General features: G+C 38.8%; 1 protein-coding gene across 2 annotated transcripts in view; it reads right to left on the bottom strand.

The window, feature by feature from the left end:
* Positions 1-2,320: 2,320 nt before the first annotated feature.
* Positions 2,321-22,655, bottom strand: part of SATB2 (SATB homeobox 2) — a gene marked incomplete at both ends in the record, with an annotated part of 185,928 nt that continues 165,593 nt past the window's right edge. For both annotated transcript variants that reach the window (XM_082657681.1, XM_082657680.1), the window contains one exon: positions 2,321-2,782. In XM_082657681.1, coding sequence (XP_082513807.1) covers positions 2,321-2,782 — 462 coding nt within the window. The remainder of the gene's footprint in view (positions 2,783-22,655) is intronic.

Raw genomic sequence — 22,655 nt, 5'->3', positions numbered from 1 at the left:
GGCAGTGAAATTAAAAAATAAAAGGCAAGACTTAGCATTGAAAAATACCTAATAAATTTTTGGTTGAAGTGTAAAAGATACCAAATGCGGATGCCATCGATAGATGAACCACCTTGTAAGAGCTTGGCAAAATCAGTTTCCATTACGTGTACAGAGTGACCTTCAGCAACAGTGTAAGAAGACAATTTGGAAAAGAGTAACTCGGATATTAGGAAGCAGCAACCACGGACTTTCTGATTAAAGCTGCAGCACTACAGAAACAGGAAGGATGGGCCCAGGGCTTGACTGCAAACAACCATCCTTTTGCAAAGGTATATGACGCTCATGTCAAGATAACTTTTTAAACATCATTATTTGAAAAAGTACAGGAAAATGTCCCTTTAAAAACTCCAGAGGTTACTGAGCAGCTAGAATTAGCTTGTATTGCAACATGTCTTCTCCCTGTATATTGTAAGTTCTGAGTTAATATCTACACATAGAGGTTTGTTTTTTTTTTTTAACTCCGACCTTTTATACCTTTCAAATATATAAATAGTATTAACAGTTATATTACAATGTTTGTGTAGTAAACAGAAAATAACTTTCAAAGTGATATTGCATGAGGTCTTTGAAAAGGCTGCATGAGAGCACAACTCTAAAAAAAATCCAACCGTGTGGGACTGTTTGATGGCCACCTTGAAGCACGAGATTAGTTTCACTTGGCCAGTCCTGAAGGTGAGGTCTCCTCTCGCAATGACTAGAAGGAGAAGTGGGAAGTAATGGTTTCCGATGGGAAGCTAGAGGCGGGGGAGGACTATAGTAGATTGCAGCTTTAATGCTCATTCCACTAAACAGCCAGTCGGCATTAGTTCTGCTTTATGTAAGGTAACTGCTATGTAGGTAACTGGGAAAATGTTTCCGTTTATGAGGAGTAGGTGATTCCACTGAAATTGCTTTGCTTACTCTATTGCCTGGAGCTGCACAATGATTCAAAAACAGGTTCTTGCTAGGGCTGCCCCCATAGTAGGGAAGGGATGAGGTGCGTGAGAGCAAGGACTAAAAACGTCTGGTTAGGTGCATGGAATACGTACAAAGAGGAAGCCCAAAGTGAGACAGAAATGAGAAACGTCTTTCGGGAGATGAAGGCATGGAGATTTATTTGAGAGGGAGCCCCTTTAACTGGGCAGCAACTTCTTTTCTAACTTAATAGTACATTGAACTATTTTCTATTTTAAAAAAAAAGAAAAAGAAAACAGCAACAATAAACAAGTTTTAAATGAGCAGGCTTACTAGTTTTAAGATCTGAAGCCACAAGCAGGTAAATAAATTTCACAATAAAATGTGGCTCATACTGTGAATTCCATTTGTATGACATCAGTATGTCATTTTATCGAGACTGCACTAATGGACAAGTTTTCTCTGTACTGAATTTCAGCTTTACTCATTTGGAAGTCCACAGAAACGCATCTGTTCACTACAGTAACGACAAGTTGAATAACGGAATGTGAGTCATTTTAAGTGTGCATTGTGTCTTTAAGATTAATTTGACTGGTATCATTTTAAGGTGCCCTGATTTTTTTTTCACTTTACTTTCTTCTTCTTTCTTTCTTCCTTTCTTTTTTTTTTTTTTTTTTTTTTTTGGCAGTGTTGATTTGTTTTGTTAAATACATACCTCAAAAATTACCCATCAAGCTGCCAGATAGGAAGCCATAGAATTAAAAAAAAAAAAAAAAATCAGGGACAAACACAGAAAATAAATAGGAATTCAAAAATAGTCACCCCACCCTGAGAGCAGGCCGCAGTTTATCAAAAAGCCAAAGCGACTCACTGTGAAGTGGTTTTTTTAATACATAAACAAGTCTCTTCTTTAAGAACTCATTTCACAGTCTATTCTTTCGGATTGTAAAGTTCTCTGTCCCATGCAATTTAATATATATATGTAAATATATAGATATATACATATACATATACACACACACTTGTAGCTTCCTTCATTTATTTCATAGGTCTTTTCATCCTGGAACTTGCCTGGTGTCTCTTCCATAAGTGCAAGGATAATGAAGGCAGAGTCTCCTGTGATTATAATGACTACGATCCAGTCCATTGTAAAGCGTAACACTTTAGTGTCTTTGCCAAGGCGATGTCTGATTCAGAAATACTGAACTTATTCAGTCTACAGGTGTATCCTGTGCAACAGAGAAATGTCAAAAAAAGGTAAGGAAAACAAAACAGACCAAAAAAAAGACAAAGATAAAATAAAGCAACAACAAAAAAGTTTTTAAAGAAACTAAAACAGAAAATCCTTGGACCGATGTATTGCTTTGCCTGGTGGCAGTTCACATTATCTCTGGTCAATTTCAGCAGGCACCGCCTTGCTTTTCTCCGCACTCTCCTCCTCCGCCTCCACTTTGTACATCTCCTCCGAGCCTTCCTCGCTGTCATTCTCCTCCGACTCCGTCAGCAGCTCCTCGTCCTTATACTCGGCCACGTCCACCACCGAGCCCAGGTGTTCCTTGAGCTTCCCATGATGCTTCACGTGGTACCGCTGGTTCTGGAAGAACTTGATGATGGTGTGTTTGGGGAGATCCAGCTGAGCAGAGAGAGTGTGGATGGCTTCCTGGTCAGGGTACAGGCCCACGTCATGGATGAAGCTCTGGAGGATGCCTAGGGCTTCCAAAGAGATCTTTGTGCGAGACCGAGGCTTTTTGGTGCAACTGTCTTCAGTCGGAGGAGGCGGGGGAGGTGCTTCTTCTCTGGGAGGGGAGCTCTCCTTGGCTGGCTGAGACTGCTGTCTGTGCAGGACCTGAAAATTAAAATTTAAACAAAATTAACATGTGATTCACAATCTCACCTTTCAAAAGCCATCAGCCCAGTGAAATACGTGTTGTCTAGCTAGCACTGTAGTGATGCTGTAGTCATGGTAAGTTCAGGTCTTCTGAAAACTTAAAAGAATTTAAGAATCTTTTCTACAAAGGTTCTTCAGAATCTCCTCTACAAAGCAAGAGGTTAATAATAGTAATGTTTCCATTCTGAGGCACAAAGAAGTTAAGTCATTTGTTGCCAAAGGTCATTCGAATTCAAAGGATCCGGCTCCAGGGCCTTGCTGTTAACTAGCGTGGTGTGCTACCTCTCTGAAGCCCAATGACAAAGAAACCGGACCCAGACGAAAAGTGCAGGCTCTACAAATGAGATCACATGGGCTCACGTCCAGACTCTTCCCCTTAGCTGGGTGTCCTTGTGCAAGACACTAAACATCTTTAAGCCTCAATTTCATCATCTATGAAAGAAAGATAAGACACTGACTTCCTAGGGATGTTGGAAGGATTAAATGACATAATGCATGTAAAGAACAGTGCTTGCCTTAAACCAGAGGTTGACAAACTTTTTCAGCAAAGGGCCAAATAGGAAATATTTTAGCCTTAGCAGGGCCATACCGTCTCTGTTGTGATGCCTCATCTCTATAGTGTGAGCATAAACAAATGAGCATGGCTATGTTCCAATAAACTTTGTTTATAGAAACAGGTAGCAGGGACTTCCCTGGTGGTCCAGTGGTAAATAATCTGCCTTCCAATGCAGGGGACTCGGGTTCAATCCCTGGTCTGGGAACTAAGATCCCACATGCCGCAAGGCAACTAAGCCCACGTGCCACAACTAGAGAGAGAAAAATCCACACGCCACAACTAGAGAGAAGCCCATGCGCCGCAATGAAAGATCCTGCGTGCCATAACTAAGACCCAACGTGCCAAATAAATTAATTAATTAATTTAAAAAAAACAAAACAGGTGGCAGACTGGATTTGGTCCATGGGCCAGAGTTTGTTCACCTCTGGCTTAGGGCAAACATCCTATAAATGATAGTCATTATTATATCAGCCTCATAATTACTCTTAGAGTATAACAGTGGAATAAGTATTTGAGTCAGAAAATCAATTCTCCATAAAATTAAGAACAACTTTTATTTTCTTTTAGCCCTGATCTTAATCCTTAAACAAGAATGTTTTTTAAAAATTTAAAAACTTCCAAATTAATTAAAAGACATAATTTTTTATTAAATTATGCCCTTTAAATGACTAGATTACACTCATATAAATGGACCTCCTCAGTATTACTGATGTCAAGGAGACAGCAGTGAGTGGTGGCTTGAAGCAAGATTTTGGTTCCCTGCCCAGGAATTGAACCTGGGTAGCCTGGGTGAAAACCAGGAATCCCAGCCACCAGTCCAGCAGAGGCTAGAGAACAAACTATTCATCCTTTGTTCTGCAATCCACTTCCTTTTTTTTTTGTTATCCTTCATGTCAAGGTTTTCTAGTTGTAATTAATTTAAATTTCTCTTTCATTTCTACCTATTCCCCACTCATTAGAAAACAAAACAAAACTGAAACAAAAACCTCTAGTATTTAAATACTAGATCCAAGTTGGAGCCACTCCTGCCTGGGGTGCCACATCAGCAGATTGAACTTTCATGTTGCTATAAATGCTCTGCTTGACCAGAAACACAGTATCCTGTCAGCAAATCCCCATATGCAAAGCCAGCTCTAGGCTCCATACTCACTTCTTTGCTCTCTGATCTTTCTAAATAAGGTCAGATAAGCAACCCCAGACAATCATGCCCTGTTTTCTGTGTCGCCACTTCTAATGCTCTATAAAACTGGCCCAAAATCCCTCTGGAAGAGTGTTCCACTGCTTGTGAGGAACTGTACCCCCTACAACCCATGGATTGTTCCTCTTGAATAAAGGACATCAAACTGATTACTACATTGGTTTAGTTTTGTCATTTGACACTAGTTAGGCAAGCTTATTCTTGATCCTCATAACTGCTTCTTCAGCGTCATCTCTGCATGGAAAAGTTTCCCAGTTTAATATTTATGAACTTTTTCAATCTGACTAAAGAAAGAGAAAGCAATACAGAGGAGATTGTCCAAACAACTCGCCCCTGTCCCCCTCAGAGGCCTATGTGAGAAGGACTTCCTGGAGAGGGCGCATGGGACCCTGAAGAGGAACTCAGCTGCTGCTCACACCTTGCAACATCAGCGGCAGTGCTATAACAGCAAAAGGCTACCCGGAAGGTTCCCATTAGAAAGTATTATGTCAACTCCAAAGGCAAAGACCGAATTTCCTCCACTCAGATCAGTGTCTAATATCCTGGAAGTTCCCAAGACCTTTAAGAATAGTGAGTTCACTTTTTAAAAAAACACATGTTTCTCTTTTACCATTCTCTCCTATTTTAGGTGGTGTTTTCCATGTTAGAGTAACAAATTAAACATTTTCCAAAGTTCAGGGGGAACTCAGTCCAGTCAATGAAGAAGAAAACATGTCTAGTTACACGAGAGAAACATTGGTACCACCACTACCAGCACCACCACACACTACACAGATGACAAATTTTTTTTAAACTACAAAACATCAACATCAAAGCAAGCATTTAAGAAAACGATCTCTGCCATTTATCCTAGTCTCAGGGACTACCTGATGAAAAACTAATTTCTTACCGATGTGAAAATGTCAGTCTTTTCTGTAGAATTTAATAGATATTAGGGCAGATGACATTGTTACTTAGGTAACAGAAGAGGATTAAACTTTTAAAATAATAATTCATAACAAGTAACAATCAAAATAACAATAAAAGGATAATCAAATGCAAATAAGAATACCCATTATAATAAGCTGATGGCTGGTGGCAGAAAGAGATCTAAAACAGAAGACCATGAACAGTGGCACTGAAGGTCCATATAGTGTCGACCAATTAAAATGAACGTTCTTGACATTTTCTTTACCCCTTTCAACTAAGAGTAAACGCATGTGGTCTGCTGTGGTAAGCAGGCATCAGCAAAAAAGTGAGAGCTCCATTACTTCAACATCCTAATTATAGCTGGCAGGGAGAGGAGATCTGCACGGTGGACCCACACTGCTCATGGCAGCTTTGATGGCAGGAAGGTATTTGCTCTGAGGTTGTAAGATTGTAATCTGGGCAGCTTGAGCACTGTAATACATGAACCTCTACATCAACAGGTGAAGATTATTTTGGGGGGGGTCAGTAAGAAGGAGAGAGACTGAAATTACATAGGAATATGTACCCACACAACATGTATACTCAAGCACAAGGACCCCCTTTTAGAGCAATTGCGATAATTGGAAAACAAAAGAGAATTAAAATGCCCCATTTTTAAAATTATGCTTGCCTTCTGTAGTAAAAGTCAGCATAACGGTTCCACTTAATTAAATAATTAGATTGGTTCTTTAGGGGTTTTCCATTGTGCATTGGTTAGATTTAAAGAGATTTTCCAAAACTATACTTTGAAGTTACTATAATCTTTCTGCACGATAGTGTTCGTTCTTCTCCTGAGGTCCCACCAATTGGCCTATTTCACCCCCCCTTCTAACTTTGAACCTAGCAGTAGTAACACACAGATACAGAGAAGCCACACATGAAATGGAGAAACAATAATCATAGTAGCCACCACTTTCTGAGCGCTTACTCTGTGCCAGACAGTTTTAAGAACTTTACATCGATTAACTCATTTAGTCCTCACAGTTCCTTGTGAAGGTGCTACTTGGATCCAGAACAACCTAGAAACATGGAGCATCTCAGGAACACCCTCAAAATTGGAAATTTTAAACACAGAGCGCTGTCAGTCTAAGATAGTAGGTTTCCACAGAACAATGACAATGTGGCTGCCATCAGAGGAGAGGAAGATGTTTCTCAGAGAGCTAGCAGCAATGGAAATGACCTACAAAGTGAGATATCCTGTGTCAGGTCAGATGATGCTCTATATTGGGAGCCATGACAACATTTGCATGAAGAAGGTTAAATAATATTTCTGGTATCTTCAAGCAGATAGGAAGGAGTGCAATATTCATAACATCTGAGGTGAAAAGAGTCCCCAAGTTACTCTGTCCCAACTATCTTCATTCCCCTGAAATGTTCTGATTACTCCAGGCAGAGAGTTATTTATTGTCTTCTATAATTTTTAGCAAAAAGCACTGCCTACAGGGCTTCCCTGGTGGTGCAGTGGTTGAGAGTCCGCCTGCCGATGCAGGGGACACGGGTTCGTGCCCCGGTCCGGGAAGATGCCACATGCCGCGGAGCGGCTGGGCCCGTGAGCCATGGCCGCTGAGCCTGCGCGTCCAGAGCCTGCGCTCCGCAATGGGAGGATCCGCAACAGTGAGAGGCCTGCATACCGCAAAAAAAAAAAAAAAAAAAAAAAAAACTGCATACATTTCCTCACTAGCCACCTGCAGTAGCTTATTATTATGACAAACAATCAGGAAATTCTTCTTACTGTCGTGTAGTGCTTCTTCCAGTGGTGTGAATACTCTGAACAAAAACAGAGCAGAGCCTACTGCTTACGATGTGGTATTCCCCAGGCGGGGAAATCAGTCCAAATGCTCTCCCCAAACCCTCCATCTAAACAGCGGGATCAAGTCACCTTTTCTGCACTTTCCCACATCTTGACTAACTAATGCCAACTCTTTTAGTCTCGTCTTCATAGGACAGGTTTCTGAACACCCACTTAAGTGAATTTTAGTTTTTCTGTCTGAACTTCTCAGAGATGTTTGAAACTCGTTGTTTGTTAACTAGAATGACTCAAGTTTGGTCCCTGTCCCCAGCCAGTACCCTGAGTAACTCCGGCCTGAGGTCATGTCATTGATTCCCGCTGGATGGACTACACGCCATCCTGTTCCTCAGCTCATCTGACAGGTCACGCATACATTTCTGGCTGATTGACTCTTTGAAACCACAAAATTTACAATTACTGCAACCAAGACAGAGGATGCCCTGTCATCTGAACAGAGATAGGCTCTTTGCTAACAAGTTCTTCCCAAGCCCAGATTATTGTTTTCTGGTATTTTTTTTAAAAAAAGGTAAGTATAATGGAGCAGCTACCCAGATATCTATGTAAATCTGCCCAAGTCTGCACACTTTCCAGCCTCACCCTTTTCCCCCTTTTTCAAAAGGGGCCTAGCAGTTGACCTTTCTACTCCTAAAGTCTCTCATCTCTCTTCACATGACTTTCCCAAATAACAGAACATATCATTCTGTAAAGATAGCTATCCATCCCTTTCCTCTTGACCTTTGCAAACTGAAGCCTGACAATTCATCCTATCTCATTTTGGTTTGGATTTTTCTCCATCACAACTGAACTTAAATTAATCTGGTCGGCAATTCATTTCTGATATTGATAATTTCTACAAAGAGAGTTTTAAAAGGTTTATTTAAAAGCCTCTTTCTTTTTTTGTAGCTTCTATTGTTAGTTTCTTAGGGTTCGCAGCAGTGAAATATCAAGGTGGCTTCAATAGTAATGATAATACTATTAATATTAATAATAGGTGCTGGCATTCACGTAAAGTTTATTATGAGCCTAACACTGGCCTAACTGCTAAAAATATATTTTCTTTTCACAGTAATACTGGAGTAAGCATTTTTACTCCATTTATGATGAGAAAATTGTGGTTCAGAGAGTATAGGTAATTTGTGTGAGGCCTCATAGCTTCTAATTAGCAGGATTGGATATCTAAAACATATCTGATTTTAAATCCCGTGCCCTTAAACATTATGTTCTCCTGTCTTCTGTGCACAAGATCACATAAGAAAATTGAACAGAGGCTCTAGAGTAGAGGAGACAGACCATAAATAAGATATCAGGTAGTAATAAATACTATAAGCAAAAATAGAGCCAAGCATAAGGAGGAGAACTGGGGGCAGAGGAAGTTATTTTAGATTCGGTGGTTCAAGGAAGGCTCCCTAAGGAGGTAGGAGTTGAGCAGAGGCCTGAAGGAAGTGAGGACCAAACCATGAAAAAGAGCAAAGCAGACCAAGGGAAACAGCAAGTGAAAAGGCAGGGAGGCAGGAGTACACTTGGTATATTTGAAGAACTGCAAGGAAGGCAGCATGTTAGAGCCGTGCCACCCAGTACAACAGATACTAGCCACATACGGCTACTGACATCTAAATTCATTAAAACTAAAAAAAAGAAAAAACTGAGTTCCCTCAGTCACACGAGCCACATTTCCAGTGCTAGATAACCACCCTGTGCAATACCATACTAGACAGCACATTGCCACCAGCACGGCCATCACAGGAATAGCTCGGACAGCCCTCCGCTAGAGAGAAATGACAACTGAGGGGCTGCCAGGGCCGGAGCCAGAGCAGCAGGGCCTTGGCATTCTACTGTCAGTAAGGTCTACCCTTACTGTGACCTGCAGTCATGTCCTCTGATCTAGCCCCAAACACAGCAGGACTTGAAAAACAACCACTAATACTAGAGAGAAGAGAAATATTCATGTATCCACACACTAAGTAAGAAATACTCAGCTCATAATATCAATATATTACTGGACTTTCAACATAGTATCACAAATAGCAACACTATCATAAAAACAACCAGAAGGATGCATCGGCACTTCTATCCTCAAGAGAACGGGGACTTCCCCGGTGGCTCAGTGGTTAAGAATCCGCCTGCCAATGCAGGGGACATAGGTTCAAGCCCTGGTCCGGGAAGATCCCACATGCCACGGAGCAACTACGCCCGTGCGCCACAACTAGTGACTCTGCGCTCTAGAGCCGGTGAGCCACAACTACTGAGCCCGCGTGCCACAACTACTGAAGCCCTCTTGCCTAGAACCCGTGCCCCGCAACAGGAGAAGCCACCGCAATGAGAAGCCCACGCACTGCAACGAAGAGTAGCTCCCACTCGCCGCAAGTAGAGAAAGCCTGCTCGCAGCAACGAAAACCCGGTGTAGCCAAAATAAATAAATAAATTGGGGAAAAAAAGAGAGAATGGTAAACTTACATTTAACTGATGGCTGCCTTCTTCATCAGAAGTGCTTATCATGTCTAAAAGAAATTATGTTTAAAACCATCGACCTCGGGTTGAGTAAAAAAAAAAAAATCCATTTATCAGATATTTATGGAGTGTCTATAGTAACTGGACCTATTAATTTACAAAGCTTTCTAGTAAGGAGTCCTGTCTCCAACAGTTGGCTGTTGATGAACAAGTTATGGGTAAGACATAATCAAATAGAAACTTAAAAGTTTAATAAGTCTTGCCTTCCTATTTATTCACTAAAATCTCATCAGGCTGAAATATGACATACATGTGTATAAATGAACATGGAGATGGCGATGAAGAAAGGAAGGTTGTAAATATATTCAAAAGAGATATCGACTTCTAAATAAAACCCAACACCTTCTTGCCCAGTGACAAAACACAATCGTAATAAGGATATATGTTGTTTTTCTGCCTTTGAAACTGAAAAGTTTAAAAACACAAGGACAAAATGGTACTGTGACAAAAGCTGACTAAGAAAGATAAAGCAGCTCTTCTTAAACCACTCAGTGTTCAAATAGATTTTGAAGGCCTCAATGAAAACCAGCTGGAAGCCATGTGCAAAAAATAATGGCTTTTGCCTGCAGGGAAGGAAGTGAGATCCTAAATGATTAAGTTTAGGAAAGTATATAATTCACTGTATCATTATGGGGTGAACTGGATTACTTATAATATGCCGAGACTTTGTGGTCTTTTTTATATAGAGAAAATGAGAAATTATTAAGGAGGTGACTGTATAGGGTGGCTGATCCAGTGCGGTAATAGGTAATAGGTTAAAATTGGCTCCCAGGTGGCCACATCCCCCTCTCTCACCCACAGGAGTGAGCCTCACCAGAGCTTCAGGTCCTACGTGGTGATGTGCATCAATAGGAGATGACTTCTAACCGCATTTGAGTTAATCTCAGAATTATTTTTACTTGTTTAATTTTACCTCATCTAAAATAACAGAATGTAATATAGTTGACCCGAAGAAGGAAAGCATTCTTCCACTAAAAATCCTGAGAAAATATATTTACCAGGCAATGAGAACAATTGGTTAGCACAACTGGAAAGCCCTCATGCATAACTCAATTAGAATTTGTTAAATGAATAAGTGCTGCTATTTTTAAAATATACTATATGTAAAATACCATATAACTGAGATATTTGTCGTAAGTTTCAGCAACCTAGCTCTACCCCCTAGTTTTCCCTTTTTTTTCAAAATCAGCACTTAAGACTGTTAATTTTAGCTCAAAACCTCAGTGGGGAGAATTTAGCATTAGTAATTAATAATTAATAGAACTATTATACATCTATCTCATTATTGGACTATAAGCTACATATTGGCACACATAAGTGCTCAGTACATCTTTGTTCTGCTGCACTGGATTAATTCCATATTCTCTCTTTCTTTAATTGCAGACCAGTTACTATTTTTGTTCTGTACAACGTATTGTTTTTTCTTTCTATTATTCGTTTGTAGCAAAACTATGTTTTAAAAGTAAAGAAACTGTCACTCATTATAGGAACTTACATCTAGCAGGTATCTGAGAGCAAATATATATATATGTATATATATTTTTTAACCATTTTTTTTTGTGTTAAAAACAATTCCAGGGCATCACATAATCCTTAAGATTGCTTTTACATAAACCTTGTTAGCAGGAGTTGTGAGGTCACAAAGTTCTCGTTTTGAATCCAATCTTTATCCCCCAAAGCACATATGCTTACTAGCCTTGCAGCTGTGAGCAAGTTTCTCTCTCAGAGCCACAGCGTTTGTTAATCTGTAAAATCTTCCTTGTAGTTTTATGAGGATTAAGTGAGATAATGCATGCTAAGTACTTAGCAGAGTTCTTGTCATAAGTAACGTTTCCGGAAGTAGTTTCTGTCATTAAAAAATGAGAGGACGTTTTAAGAATCAGCAGTATAATGCCTCACGTAGTTTTCTGTAACTACACTTGTTATGAAAATTAGCAACAAATTCAGAGATCTGCGTGTCTTTTCACTCCAAAAATCTACAGATCTACAAAGGAGAAAGTCCACCAATAAGCTGTCTTATTTCTTTCATTTCATACACTGCACACATCTTAGTTCTTCCACATGGCACCTAGCACGTGGAAGTTGCCGCTAAAGCATCTGTCACATGGAATTACACCTCATAATCATAATTCCTTTCAGGGTGACACCTTCTATATGCACAACCTGGGATCCTCTTAAGATGACCTCCTTTATCGGTTCTAGAAATGTGATCCACGGTCCCCTGGGGGAATCCCGATATCCCCACAGAGAGGTCCATGAATCAAAACTATTTTCATGGCAAAACTGAGACATTAGTTGCCTCTTTGACGGTGATAAAACTTGTACTGATGGTACAAAAGCAATGGTGGGGAAACTGCTGGCCTGTTAGCATAAGTCAAGTCAGTGGCACCAAACTTCACCAGTAGTTGTGTTCTTCACTGCCACATACACACAGTAAACATGCAACTTTCATTTAAGAATATTCTGATGAAGCAGTAATGTGGTATTAATTATGTTAAATCTCAACTCTTGAGTATACTTCATTTTAATAGTCTGTGTGAGGAACTGGGAAATACACATAATGCACTTCTGTGGCATACTGAAGTTCAGATGCTTCTCATGAGAAAGAGCATTTGTGAGATGGTATGAGCTGACAGCTGAACTAGCACCTTTGTCTTGGAATAAATATCATTTTTACTTGAAGGAACAACCAACAGGCAAACTATGATTATTCAGACTTGGGTATGTGGCAGATATTTTCTTAAAAATAAAGTAAACCTGTCAATTCAAAAAAAAAAAAACAAAAACCTGGTAGTATTTGTTGCCAATGATTAAATTTTACCTTTCAAGCAAAAATCAGAATTTTGGAAAACCTGTAGCTTCCACTAAAAGCTTAACAGTTCCCTAATACTTAAAGACTTCCCTGATGATACTGGCGGTGATTTAAGAAATTTTAAAAAATATGTCATACAATGAAATGTGTCAACATTTAGAAGATCTGAATAACTCAATATATCAATATTTTCTAAATGAGCACTGCATGATATTATAAAATTATGAATAGGTAAAAGATCCATTCAAAGTGCAAGGCAGACCAATGAATTATAATGTGAAAAAGTATGAAAGTTCACTGATAGGATTTTAGATTCTACTCTGCAGCCAACCTTTAAGAAACTACCACTTGTAGAGTTTTGTATAGAAGAAGAATGATCATAATTTCCTGGGAAGGCTATTAAAATATCCCTTCCTTTTCTAATTGCATGTCTGTGTGACGGTTGATTTTCTTCATTTACTTCAACCAAAACTACACTTTGTATCAGAATGAATGAGAAGCAATTATGAGAATCCAGTTGTCTTCCATTAAGTCAGACATTAAAAGTATTTGCAAATATATATGTAAAACAATGGAACTCTACTTATTTTTTTTTTGTTTTGGAGATAGTTATCTTCATAAAAATATATCATTTACATGTAAATATTATTTATAATTATTTTCAGACAAACATTTAAAAGATTTCTCAGAACTAATTTCTAATATGGTAAATATTGATAGATATGCACATTTTTGGAGTCCTTAATAGTAAGAGTGAAAGGGGACCCTGACACCAAAAAGTTTGAAAACTCTGTACCACATGAATCACTTTGAATATATAGCCTTGTCTTTCACCTAATGAAAACCAAGCACTTTACTATAAAATACAAAATGGACCTTACAGTTAATAACATCCTTACTTGATCTCAGTCACCTAGGAAAGTCTGAAAGAATGAGTGTAGGAGAAAGTACACATGCATTACGATTTGCCTCTTGACTTTATCTCTGAGATATTTTCACAGGCAAAACATATCAGCCTAGGTACACAACTCAGCACTATTTCTAACTTCAAATGATGTTACTTGAGTTGGCTCTTATGGTTCTAATTTCACATCCTAACGTTATAAGACTTATTAAAAACCGTGGTTTAGTTTCGTTGCTTTTTTTTGGATTATACAGTATCCTAAGGTCAAAACTCAGGAAATCTGTTATTAAAAAAAAAAAAGTATCCATGAAGTGATGACAAATTGCGGACTACAGGTGTTAGATTACATTTTGACTCCAGGCAGGTTTAATATAAGTTGGTCTCCTTTTACAATTGCTCTTAGCACATACAGCTATGGGAAGGGGGTTGGGGGTCGGGGGTCGGGGGAGAGAATAAGAACCAAAAAAAAAAAAAAAAAAAAAGAGTAGAGTTCAATAAAAGAAGACCATGTCGAGAGAAATCAATACAAACAAGCAAAACGGTAGGAAGTCTAACATGGAAATATGTGTTCAATTTCATCCAGCCTTAGTCTGAGTTTCCTCTAATATTGTAACCAAGATGGTATTGGAACATCGTGTATGTTTTTAATGCAGTTTAATAATTGTTTCTCAAAATAAACACTTTGGCCAAAGATAAAAGCATAAAAACACTGTGACACAATAATCTGTTAAAATAAACTTGGGGGTTTAGAGGAAGCTTCTTAAAACAGCCTTTGGCTTATATCATTTCCTCTTTGGTAACAAATTGAGAACAACTATACCAACGACTTCGGTATGGTTTGGGTTAAAAAATGTGTCATAGTCATCAATCTGACTTTGGGGAGTGGCCAGAATCTGTAAACCCTGAAGAGGTAGCTAGCTGGGTGAGCTGCTTTTCCAATATAAGGAGATGAGCTGATAGCAAACTAAGCAGGGTCAAGATGAGTAGCCATATTTCAATCAAATAGACTCCATGACACATAAAAAACAATTCTCTCTTCTATTAGAATGTAAGAGAGATAAAACATAGACATATATTGAACCTAATGGCAATTATAACTTTCCCTTCATCAGCGTCATAGGATATATAGGTTTATTTGCCCATTTAGGACCTAACGTGACCAAAATCATTCCACAAACATAACAGAATTCATGGGAGAATTCACGAAGAGCAGACTCTTCAGGAAAGTCCAGGCCACAACCATGTGTCCTTCTTCCTGGGAGAAACCATCTCCCAGCCCACCTACCCCAATCCCATTTGCCTGACACCCATGAGCATCCATTTCCTCCTGTTTCCATACACCTCCACCACCTTTCACAATGTCGTCCCAAAACACAAAACTTTGCCTCAAAATGAATAGAGAAGGCCTATCTTTTGAAGATCAGATTCAAGGTACAGATAATATTAAAGTGTCTTTAAAGACCTTATATTTGAGTTAAAATGAGTAAAGAGTAACATGACCAGAGCTGACAGTTACCTCTGGGATTCAGATTTCTAAATGACTGCATGACTTGTTTCATTGGTATAGTTGAGAAAAGAGTAACTTTTGCACCAGCATGGATGAAAGAAGAGCTCCTACATCAAGTTAAAGTTAAGTTAAAGATAATGAAGAGTGTAAAACGTTAGGATGATATACGTACCTGGAATTCATAATGGTATTAAAAGAACCAACGTGGAAATTCATGACACTTCATCAATGGCAAAAGGGCAAGAGAGAAAGATGTGCAAAGGTTCAGGATAAGAATGATCCATTAGAATTCTTAAACAGTTAATCTAGTTGGCTAAATAATTCTCAAGTGAAGTAAAAATGTAAACCAAATGAAAACAACTTCATCAAATGCCAGTGATACATGCATGACCCAGTAAGCTCTGAAATTTGACTTTTTAAAACAGATTCAAGGTAAGCTTAAAAGAATAGAATACATTATTGAGCTTTGCTTTATTGTACTTCTCAGATATTGCGTTTTTTACAGATTGAATGTTTGTGGCAACCCCACATTGTCAGATGATGGGTAGCATTTTTTTAGCAGTAAAGTATTTTTAAATTAAGGTATATACATTGTTTTTTTTTCTTTTTAAGACAAAATGCTCCCACACAACTAATAGACTACAGTATAGTGTAAACATCATTTTCATATACACTGGCTTGCTTTATTGTGATATTCGCTTTATTGTGGTGGTCTGAAACTGAACTGGCAATATCTCTGAGTTATGCTTGTACAGAAACTGCTTCAGATAAATAAATTGCATCCAACAAGTTTAACTAGAGCAGAGTTTCAATTCCTTTTAAGTGAAAACATGTTAAGTTAAAGGAGGTAGAGAATATATATATTCTACAAGAACAGACATCATGTAGGCAGCCAAGAACTGCATCAACGAAGACTTAAAATAATGATTCCTGAGGTAAAGCACTAGAGTCAAAATTCAAACCACTTAGAAATCTCTTACTATTTAGAAATCCAATGACAAAAATAACTTGAAAACACCTATTTGGTAAAGAATGACTTAGAAACAAAGATGATATGGGGGAAAGAATGTGTACACTTTAAGTCATAGGATCTCAATAAATTATATAAGCTTCATTGAACTAAAACATCATTCTTCCTGATTTACATACAGATTATATGATGTGAGTTGGGGGTTGTATGTTAAATTTAATCATTCAAATCCTATAATTAGTATGTATTCCAAGTGGTTCGCCATCCTTTGGCCTTCTTGTTTCTTAAAAACAATAACAAACTAATCTCACAATGGCGATAGGTCCTGTTGTATTTATTCTTCGGATGAGAAAATGCATACACAAAATTGAACTCTGATCCACAAATCACAAACCCCTGAGTCTAACATATAACAAACATGCCCTTACTGCTGTTTAGGTGGAAAATTGGGAAAAATACAAAAATTATTCTGTTTAAAAGTTTTGAACAAAAATTCATTTTAGTGTGAATAAACATCTTCCAATTAAAATATAAAAATAACACTAAAAATGACAGAGGAAACTATTCAATGTTTCAAGTGTATGGTTAAAAGTGAAGACAAACAAGTTAAGAAAAATTATAATACATTATGGAGAAGTTCCTCTCCCAAATGTTAATTTTGAGTGGGTAATAAAGGAATTTTTACTTTTTCTATCTTTGGATACCATTTAAAAATATATATATACCCAATTTTGTCAAAATTTGCCAGAACAAAAAAGAGAGATTTTGCCTGACACAACTCAGCCAAGACTCAGTATAAGATGAAAAATCCCCATAATTGTAATGGCACTAGTGACACTGCAGTTATGTTGCGTTCCAGCTTCTTAAAGAAGAGTGTTTAAATTATTTAAGGAGAAAGGGTGTTTGGATTAGATTTTTTACCAGGGGGGTGGGGGGAAGAAAGAAGGTAATCCATGTGTTTGAGGTCTCACATGGGGCTGTTTAGAATCCCTTGATAGGCCACATTTTCTGTATAATTTTTACAGTTGGGGCACTCAGAAGTCAGAACAATCTGACAGTTATGGTTAGTGAAAATATTAGATGTTCGCCAACAAAATACTACCTCAGCATATTTTTTGCTTTCTGGATGTAACCACTTAATAACAGGACTTGAGAAAACTGCACTGTGTGAATCAAACACATAAAAGTACAAATATTCCTTTTATAGAAAGCAAATCTTAAGCAGTGCATTATAATCAACCACTCTGGTAAAAGATAAAGTATCTAGAAATACCACACCACGGACATATTACGGTTTATTATTCCCTAACGTCCAAACTGGGTAAACAAAGTCAAATGATCAAGGAAGGGTTTTCCCCTCAGACTGTGAGGTAAGGGCCACTGATCTCTAGGAAGTGTCAACAGAGATTCCTTGTGACTTAGCAGTGAAAAGGTGTCAAATGAGAGCTTATCAAACACACCCTTTAGTTTTCAATTTCATTGAATTTCATCAGAGACTGGCTTCCTTGGTTTTCTTTTCTTTCAAGGAAAAAAGAATATGGAAAAATTAAATCATGTGAGGTGAAACTTCCGAAAGGTTAATTCTAGAGTATTCTTTTAAATTTGAAACCACGTTTAATTCATTACGAGGATACTGGTTTTACATTGTCCACATCGATCATCTTACTAATCAGGTATGGAGAAACTTTTGCTTCTAAACTTTGTGGTAAATACACCAGGTGCGAGAGGAAAAGCAGACAGGGCCAGGCACTCTTACTCAGACCGTGGTTTACTCAGGAAAATAAGTCTTTTGCTCCCAGGGTACCAAGGATGGTCACTGGGAAGAGAAATCCCAGTTCCTAATTCCCCGGGGCAAAGTAACTGGATTGGCAATTTCTCTTCCCACAAGAAAGATTCTAGTCTCCAAGCTGCCGATGAACCATTATATTCCCATAAGGCCGGTCATGCAGCATCCTTATCTACTCAGATTCACCAAGCAAGTCCAATTTTGTCTCTGTGCCACGTTGCCTTGGCTTTTCTAAGCATATTTGCTTATCCTGTGTAGGTCGTCCTCAGAAACTAGAACTGTCAAGTCATTACACTTCCAAATGTGAATCTGCTTAGGGGTGGATTTAATTTAATAGCTGAAAACTCAGTACAAAACAAACACACTTACAACTGACATTATCAGGGAATTAATCATTACTGCTCTCGACTGGTGTTCCAAGACCCCACATTGCCCCAGCTAGGATCTGAGAGTTCTCGCTGACTCCTTCCCCCTCCTCTGAGCCTCCACATCTAGCCAATCCCACGTGCTGCTGGTTAATTTTCCCCTTTCCATTCTTCTCTCACTGCTGTTATTTAGACTTTAAAATCTCTTGCCTGAATTAGTAACCATTACTTCGCAAAAGGCCTCCCGGCCACAGCCAACACAGCATCTTGCGAAAGGCCTTCAGTGGTCTGAGGATGGGTCAAGGCCTCTCGCACATCCAAGAAAGCTCCATGACCTGAGTGCAGCAGGTGACCCTGCTCCGTCCTTGCTCCTGAACCCTGCCTTTCAGGCTGTGCTCCAATGGTTCTAAAAGCTATAGTTCCCACCCTCGTGCTGTTTTGCCCCTCTAATCTCAGTGCCTTTGCCTCCTCTGTCCCCTCTACCTGGAAAGCTCCTCCAGTGAGGAATTCTGTAAGGAACCCTAGCATCACTATTTCCTAGAAGCCTTCTGGGTCCTCCGGCCCACTCGGTTTTGGGCATATGTGCCCATCTTTTGTGCTTTTCTTTCTCTGTACTTACTTACATGCTGTACTACAGTCATCTGTCCACACACCTGTCTCTCCACGAATCTGTGAGCTCCTTAGGGATAGATTCTGTGTTACATTCTCCTCCACACACTCAGCACTTAGCACAGGGTCAGGCACTGTGTTTTGAGAGAATAGTGGAAACTTAAAATTTATCCTAAAACTTCCAGAATACTTCTGTATTGGTAATAGCCATATTATATAGACCAAAAGTCTTCTTAAAAATTAGAAAACGTCTAATAGCTGTAAGGGAGGAAAAAGTGGCCAGTTCACACCGACACTCATTTAAAAATACACTTAGTACTGAAAAGGGCTAAATCACACTAGTTCGTAATGACTTACTAGACTCACAGACACACACACTTGGCACAAGCCACCAGTACCATACAGCGGCTCAAGCAGTTCTTTAATTCTGCCCCTGTCCCCCCCCCCCCGCCCCAATTATCTGCCTGAAAATTACTGACATTCAGAGACATGCGTTCTGGGTGTCACTGTTGTCAGGGATAAAAACTGACATATTCATCAGCTTGCTTCACTCTCCCCCTCCCCAATCTCCAGAAATATTTCTACTATCAAGAGAATTCAAAAGGTCTCCAGCAGACAGTTTCTACGACAAAAAAAAAAAAAAAAAGCTGCTGGAGGCAAAACAACAAGTAACAATGAGAGAAAATTATAAAAACTAGATGTATTTGCTTAAAAATGGATCACAGGTAGCACAATAAAGCCTGAGACAGTAATGGCCCTCAATGGAATGAAATGCGAAGGAACGCTGCCTATCTACATAATGCTATGGAAAGCACTGTAGGTCTTTTCCAAAACAAATATTAAATGCCTATCCTTAGAGGAGAAACAGTGACGTTAACTCGCGTGGGAAGAACCAAAAAGAAAGGAAAGTAACAAAATTATTTTCAAAGTATGTATTTCTGCCGCCACTTTGAGTCAACCACTGTGGTTCCAACACCACACAGTCCAAAGCGAGTAAGGCCAATGGTTTAAAGTTAGGGCCAGAAATGGCCTTTGCTGCTTCCTGGCCACCTTTGTAGTTTATTTAGATTTTATTAAAATTTGTTTTTAGAAACATTCAACTAAAACTAAATAAACCATGGGGGAAAAAAATCCATGAAGAAAGAATCTAGAAACTAAATATAAGCCATCTCATTTATACTTACAGAGACCAGAAAAGCATTTTGGCATTAAAGAACATTTTTGTTTTCAGGTGCAGTGCCTTTAAGGGATTATATAATTACCCTTATTGAGAGCATACTTTTTAGCTTTGTCAGATTCTCCGTTGGAATTATAATTCCAGACTGAGCAAAGAATTCTATCAAAACTCTATTATCGGGCTTCCCTGGTGGCGCAGTGGTTGAGAGTCCGCCTGCCGATGCGGGGGACACGGGTTCGTGCCCCGGTCCGGGAAGATCCCACGTGCCGCTGAGCGGCTGGGCCTGTGAGCCACGGCCGCCGAGCCTGCGCGTCCGGAGCCTGTGCTCCGCAACGGGTGAGGCCACAGCAGTGAGAGGCCCGCGTACCGCAGAAAAAGAAAAAAAAAAAAAACTCTATTATCATATTAAAACACTTGATCATGTGTTCCCTCAAGATTCCCAACTTTCTATTTCTGAGAAGAGAACAGATTTAATGAGATATTTTCAAAGTAGAACTGGTAAAGGGAATATTTGTGAAAAGCACTGCCAAAAAGACAATTCATGTGGTAGACACAGAAAAGGCAAATTTTACCACATATACTGGAGCAATGGATATTAAATAATCATCTCTGAATAAACTCTACAAATAAATACAGTCCTTTTGGTCTAAACTGAAGACAGCATTGCCTAAAGGAAATCTCTAAGGTCAACCAGCAATTAACTGAAAGGTTTTGATTGAATGCTATTGACTGCTTTCATATCAGACAGCTTCCTGGTTATTACACTTCATGGGCTAAGTAGGTGCCAAGACGTTAAACTGTCAATAATCTATTAATACTGGACTGTTCAGCTCACTCTCCTTGAATCTGCAGGAAAAGGCATTCAGGCCAAGACCTGCTGAGAACTAATGCAAATTCGCCAACTCTGATATGGAAATCGGATCTTTATTACCTCCCAGCTTAAGTGCCTAGGAGTGTTGACACAGTATAAGAAGACTATGCAGATAATAAATGCTTATTCAGATGAGTTAAACTAATTTTTTTTTTTAAGAAATTGCTGAAGGGATGAGCATGTCCTGAAATCTGACTTTCTTTCTAAGTCATACTTAACAGTTTCTAAACTGTATGTAATAAACATTTTCAGAGAGAAATGAGAAGTTATTTAAAGTGAGCCTCACAGGTCCCTGCCACTCAGCATCTGGAAAGCAGTTATACACATTGTGGGGTTGGGGGAGAACTTTTAATGAATTTAATAGAGAAAAGCACTTTAATTAAATGCTGTCAAAGTGGATTGTATTAATGACTATACACAGAGGAATTTAAAGCAGCTAAGTTTATTTAGCAAATAGAAACTGGGCTTTCGAAGCCTGCAAGTATTTATGTTTCTGCAGTTGCAGTACATCTAGAAGACGATGATGGTGCCAAATGAAACCATTGAGTTATTAGATATGATTTTATTTATTGGGTATTATTAAAGTTTCAAAGGCCTCAGGGGAATTAATTTCATTTTCAAAATGAAATACCACATCTGATCAGAAAGGGTTAAGAAAGTGAATATTGTCCCCCAGTTTTTTCTGGGCCCTGGAATTTAGAAGCAGGTAAGTGGCTAATGGGGACAGCCTTCTTCAGGTTCACCTGGTCGGAATTCACATCATCTCATGGTAGTGCAAAGTCAATGACACTATTTCTTCTATGACTTCTTCTTCTGTTGTTTTTTTCCCCCAGCGATTGGTCACTAAACACAATTCATTCTGTTTCACATAGCAATAAGCTGAAAAATGACCAAAACTCCTAAAAATCTCCATGAAAATTCGGTTCCCATAACTTTTTAAATGAAAAACACGAGTAACACAAACTTCTACAAAGGAAAAGGTATCGAATGTTTGACTTAGGACAAATAGGGGAAAAAGGGTCTTCCTCAGTATCTTCTACTCAGAGGTTGACCGCAGAACAAAACTATTATTAATGATAATATTTTAAAAATAAACAAAGAAAATATGAGCCTTAATGCATGAAAGCTGTAAAAGATTGAAAAGCTGGTCTGGCTAGAAAATACTACGTGTGTGTCAAAATGATTTTCTCTACCGTTTGTAAAAATGTAATTATCCATGATATGCTATTATCCATGATAGGCTACAAGGGTGAAGGATTTCAAGTAAATCCACTGGAAGCTAAGGATTCGCCTTTGGTCTTCAGCCCCTGACACCACCATGTCTGTGAGATCACAAACTTCTGCCATGATTTACCACATCCTTTTTGCAGTTATATATACTCTTTCAGTCTGTCTTTAGGTTTTAATTCAAAACATGAGGAAGGGGGAGGAGGGAAACGTGAGGATTGGAGCAAAAAAACAAAACACAAAATCCAGCACCTATTTCCTTTCAAGAACAGAGTAATGATCACAAATGGAGAGTTTCAACTTTCTAAATAAATAACCTAATTTTTAATCCTTCCCCTCCCCCCATCCAAGCTATTTATTAATATCATATGTTTGATCTGTGTCTTTGTAGTTCTGGAACTTATAAGCAACTCTGCTTTCCCCATCTGTGCCAAGATGTTTCAGACTAGTCTTTGAAATGCTGCAAATGCAGATGAATGTGACATAAAATAGGAACTGATTACATACACGTTCTATACGTGAGTAATGGTGACACAGAACACAGAGGACATTACATGTTCATAGAGTGCACTGGACAACTGTGCTTCACATATGCAAACATGAA

This window comes from Grampus griseus, assembly GCF_964374135.1.
Source record: "Grampus griseus genome assembly, chromosome: 7".
Classification (NCBI taxonomy): Eukaryota; Metazoa; Chordata; class Mammalia; order Artiodactyla; family Delphinidae; genus Grampus; species Grampus griseus.
The sequence above is the reverse complement of the archived record's forward strand: the minus strand, read 5'-3'. Positions and strand labels throughout refer to the sequence as shown.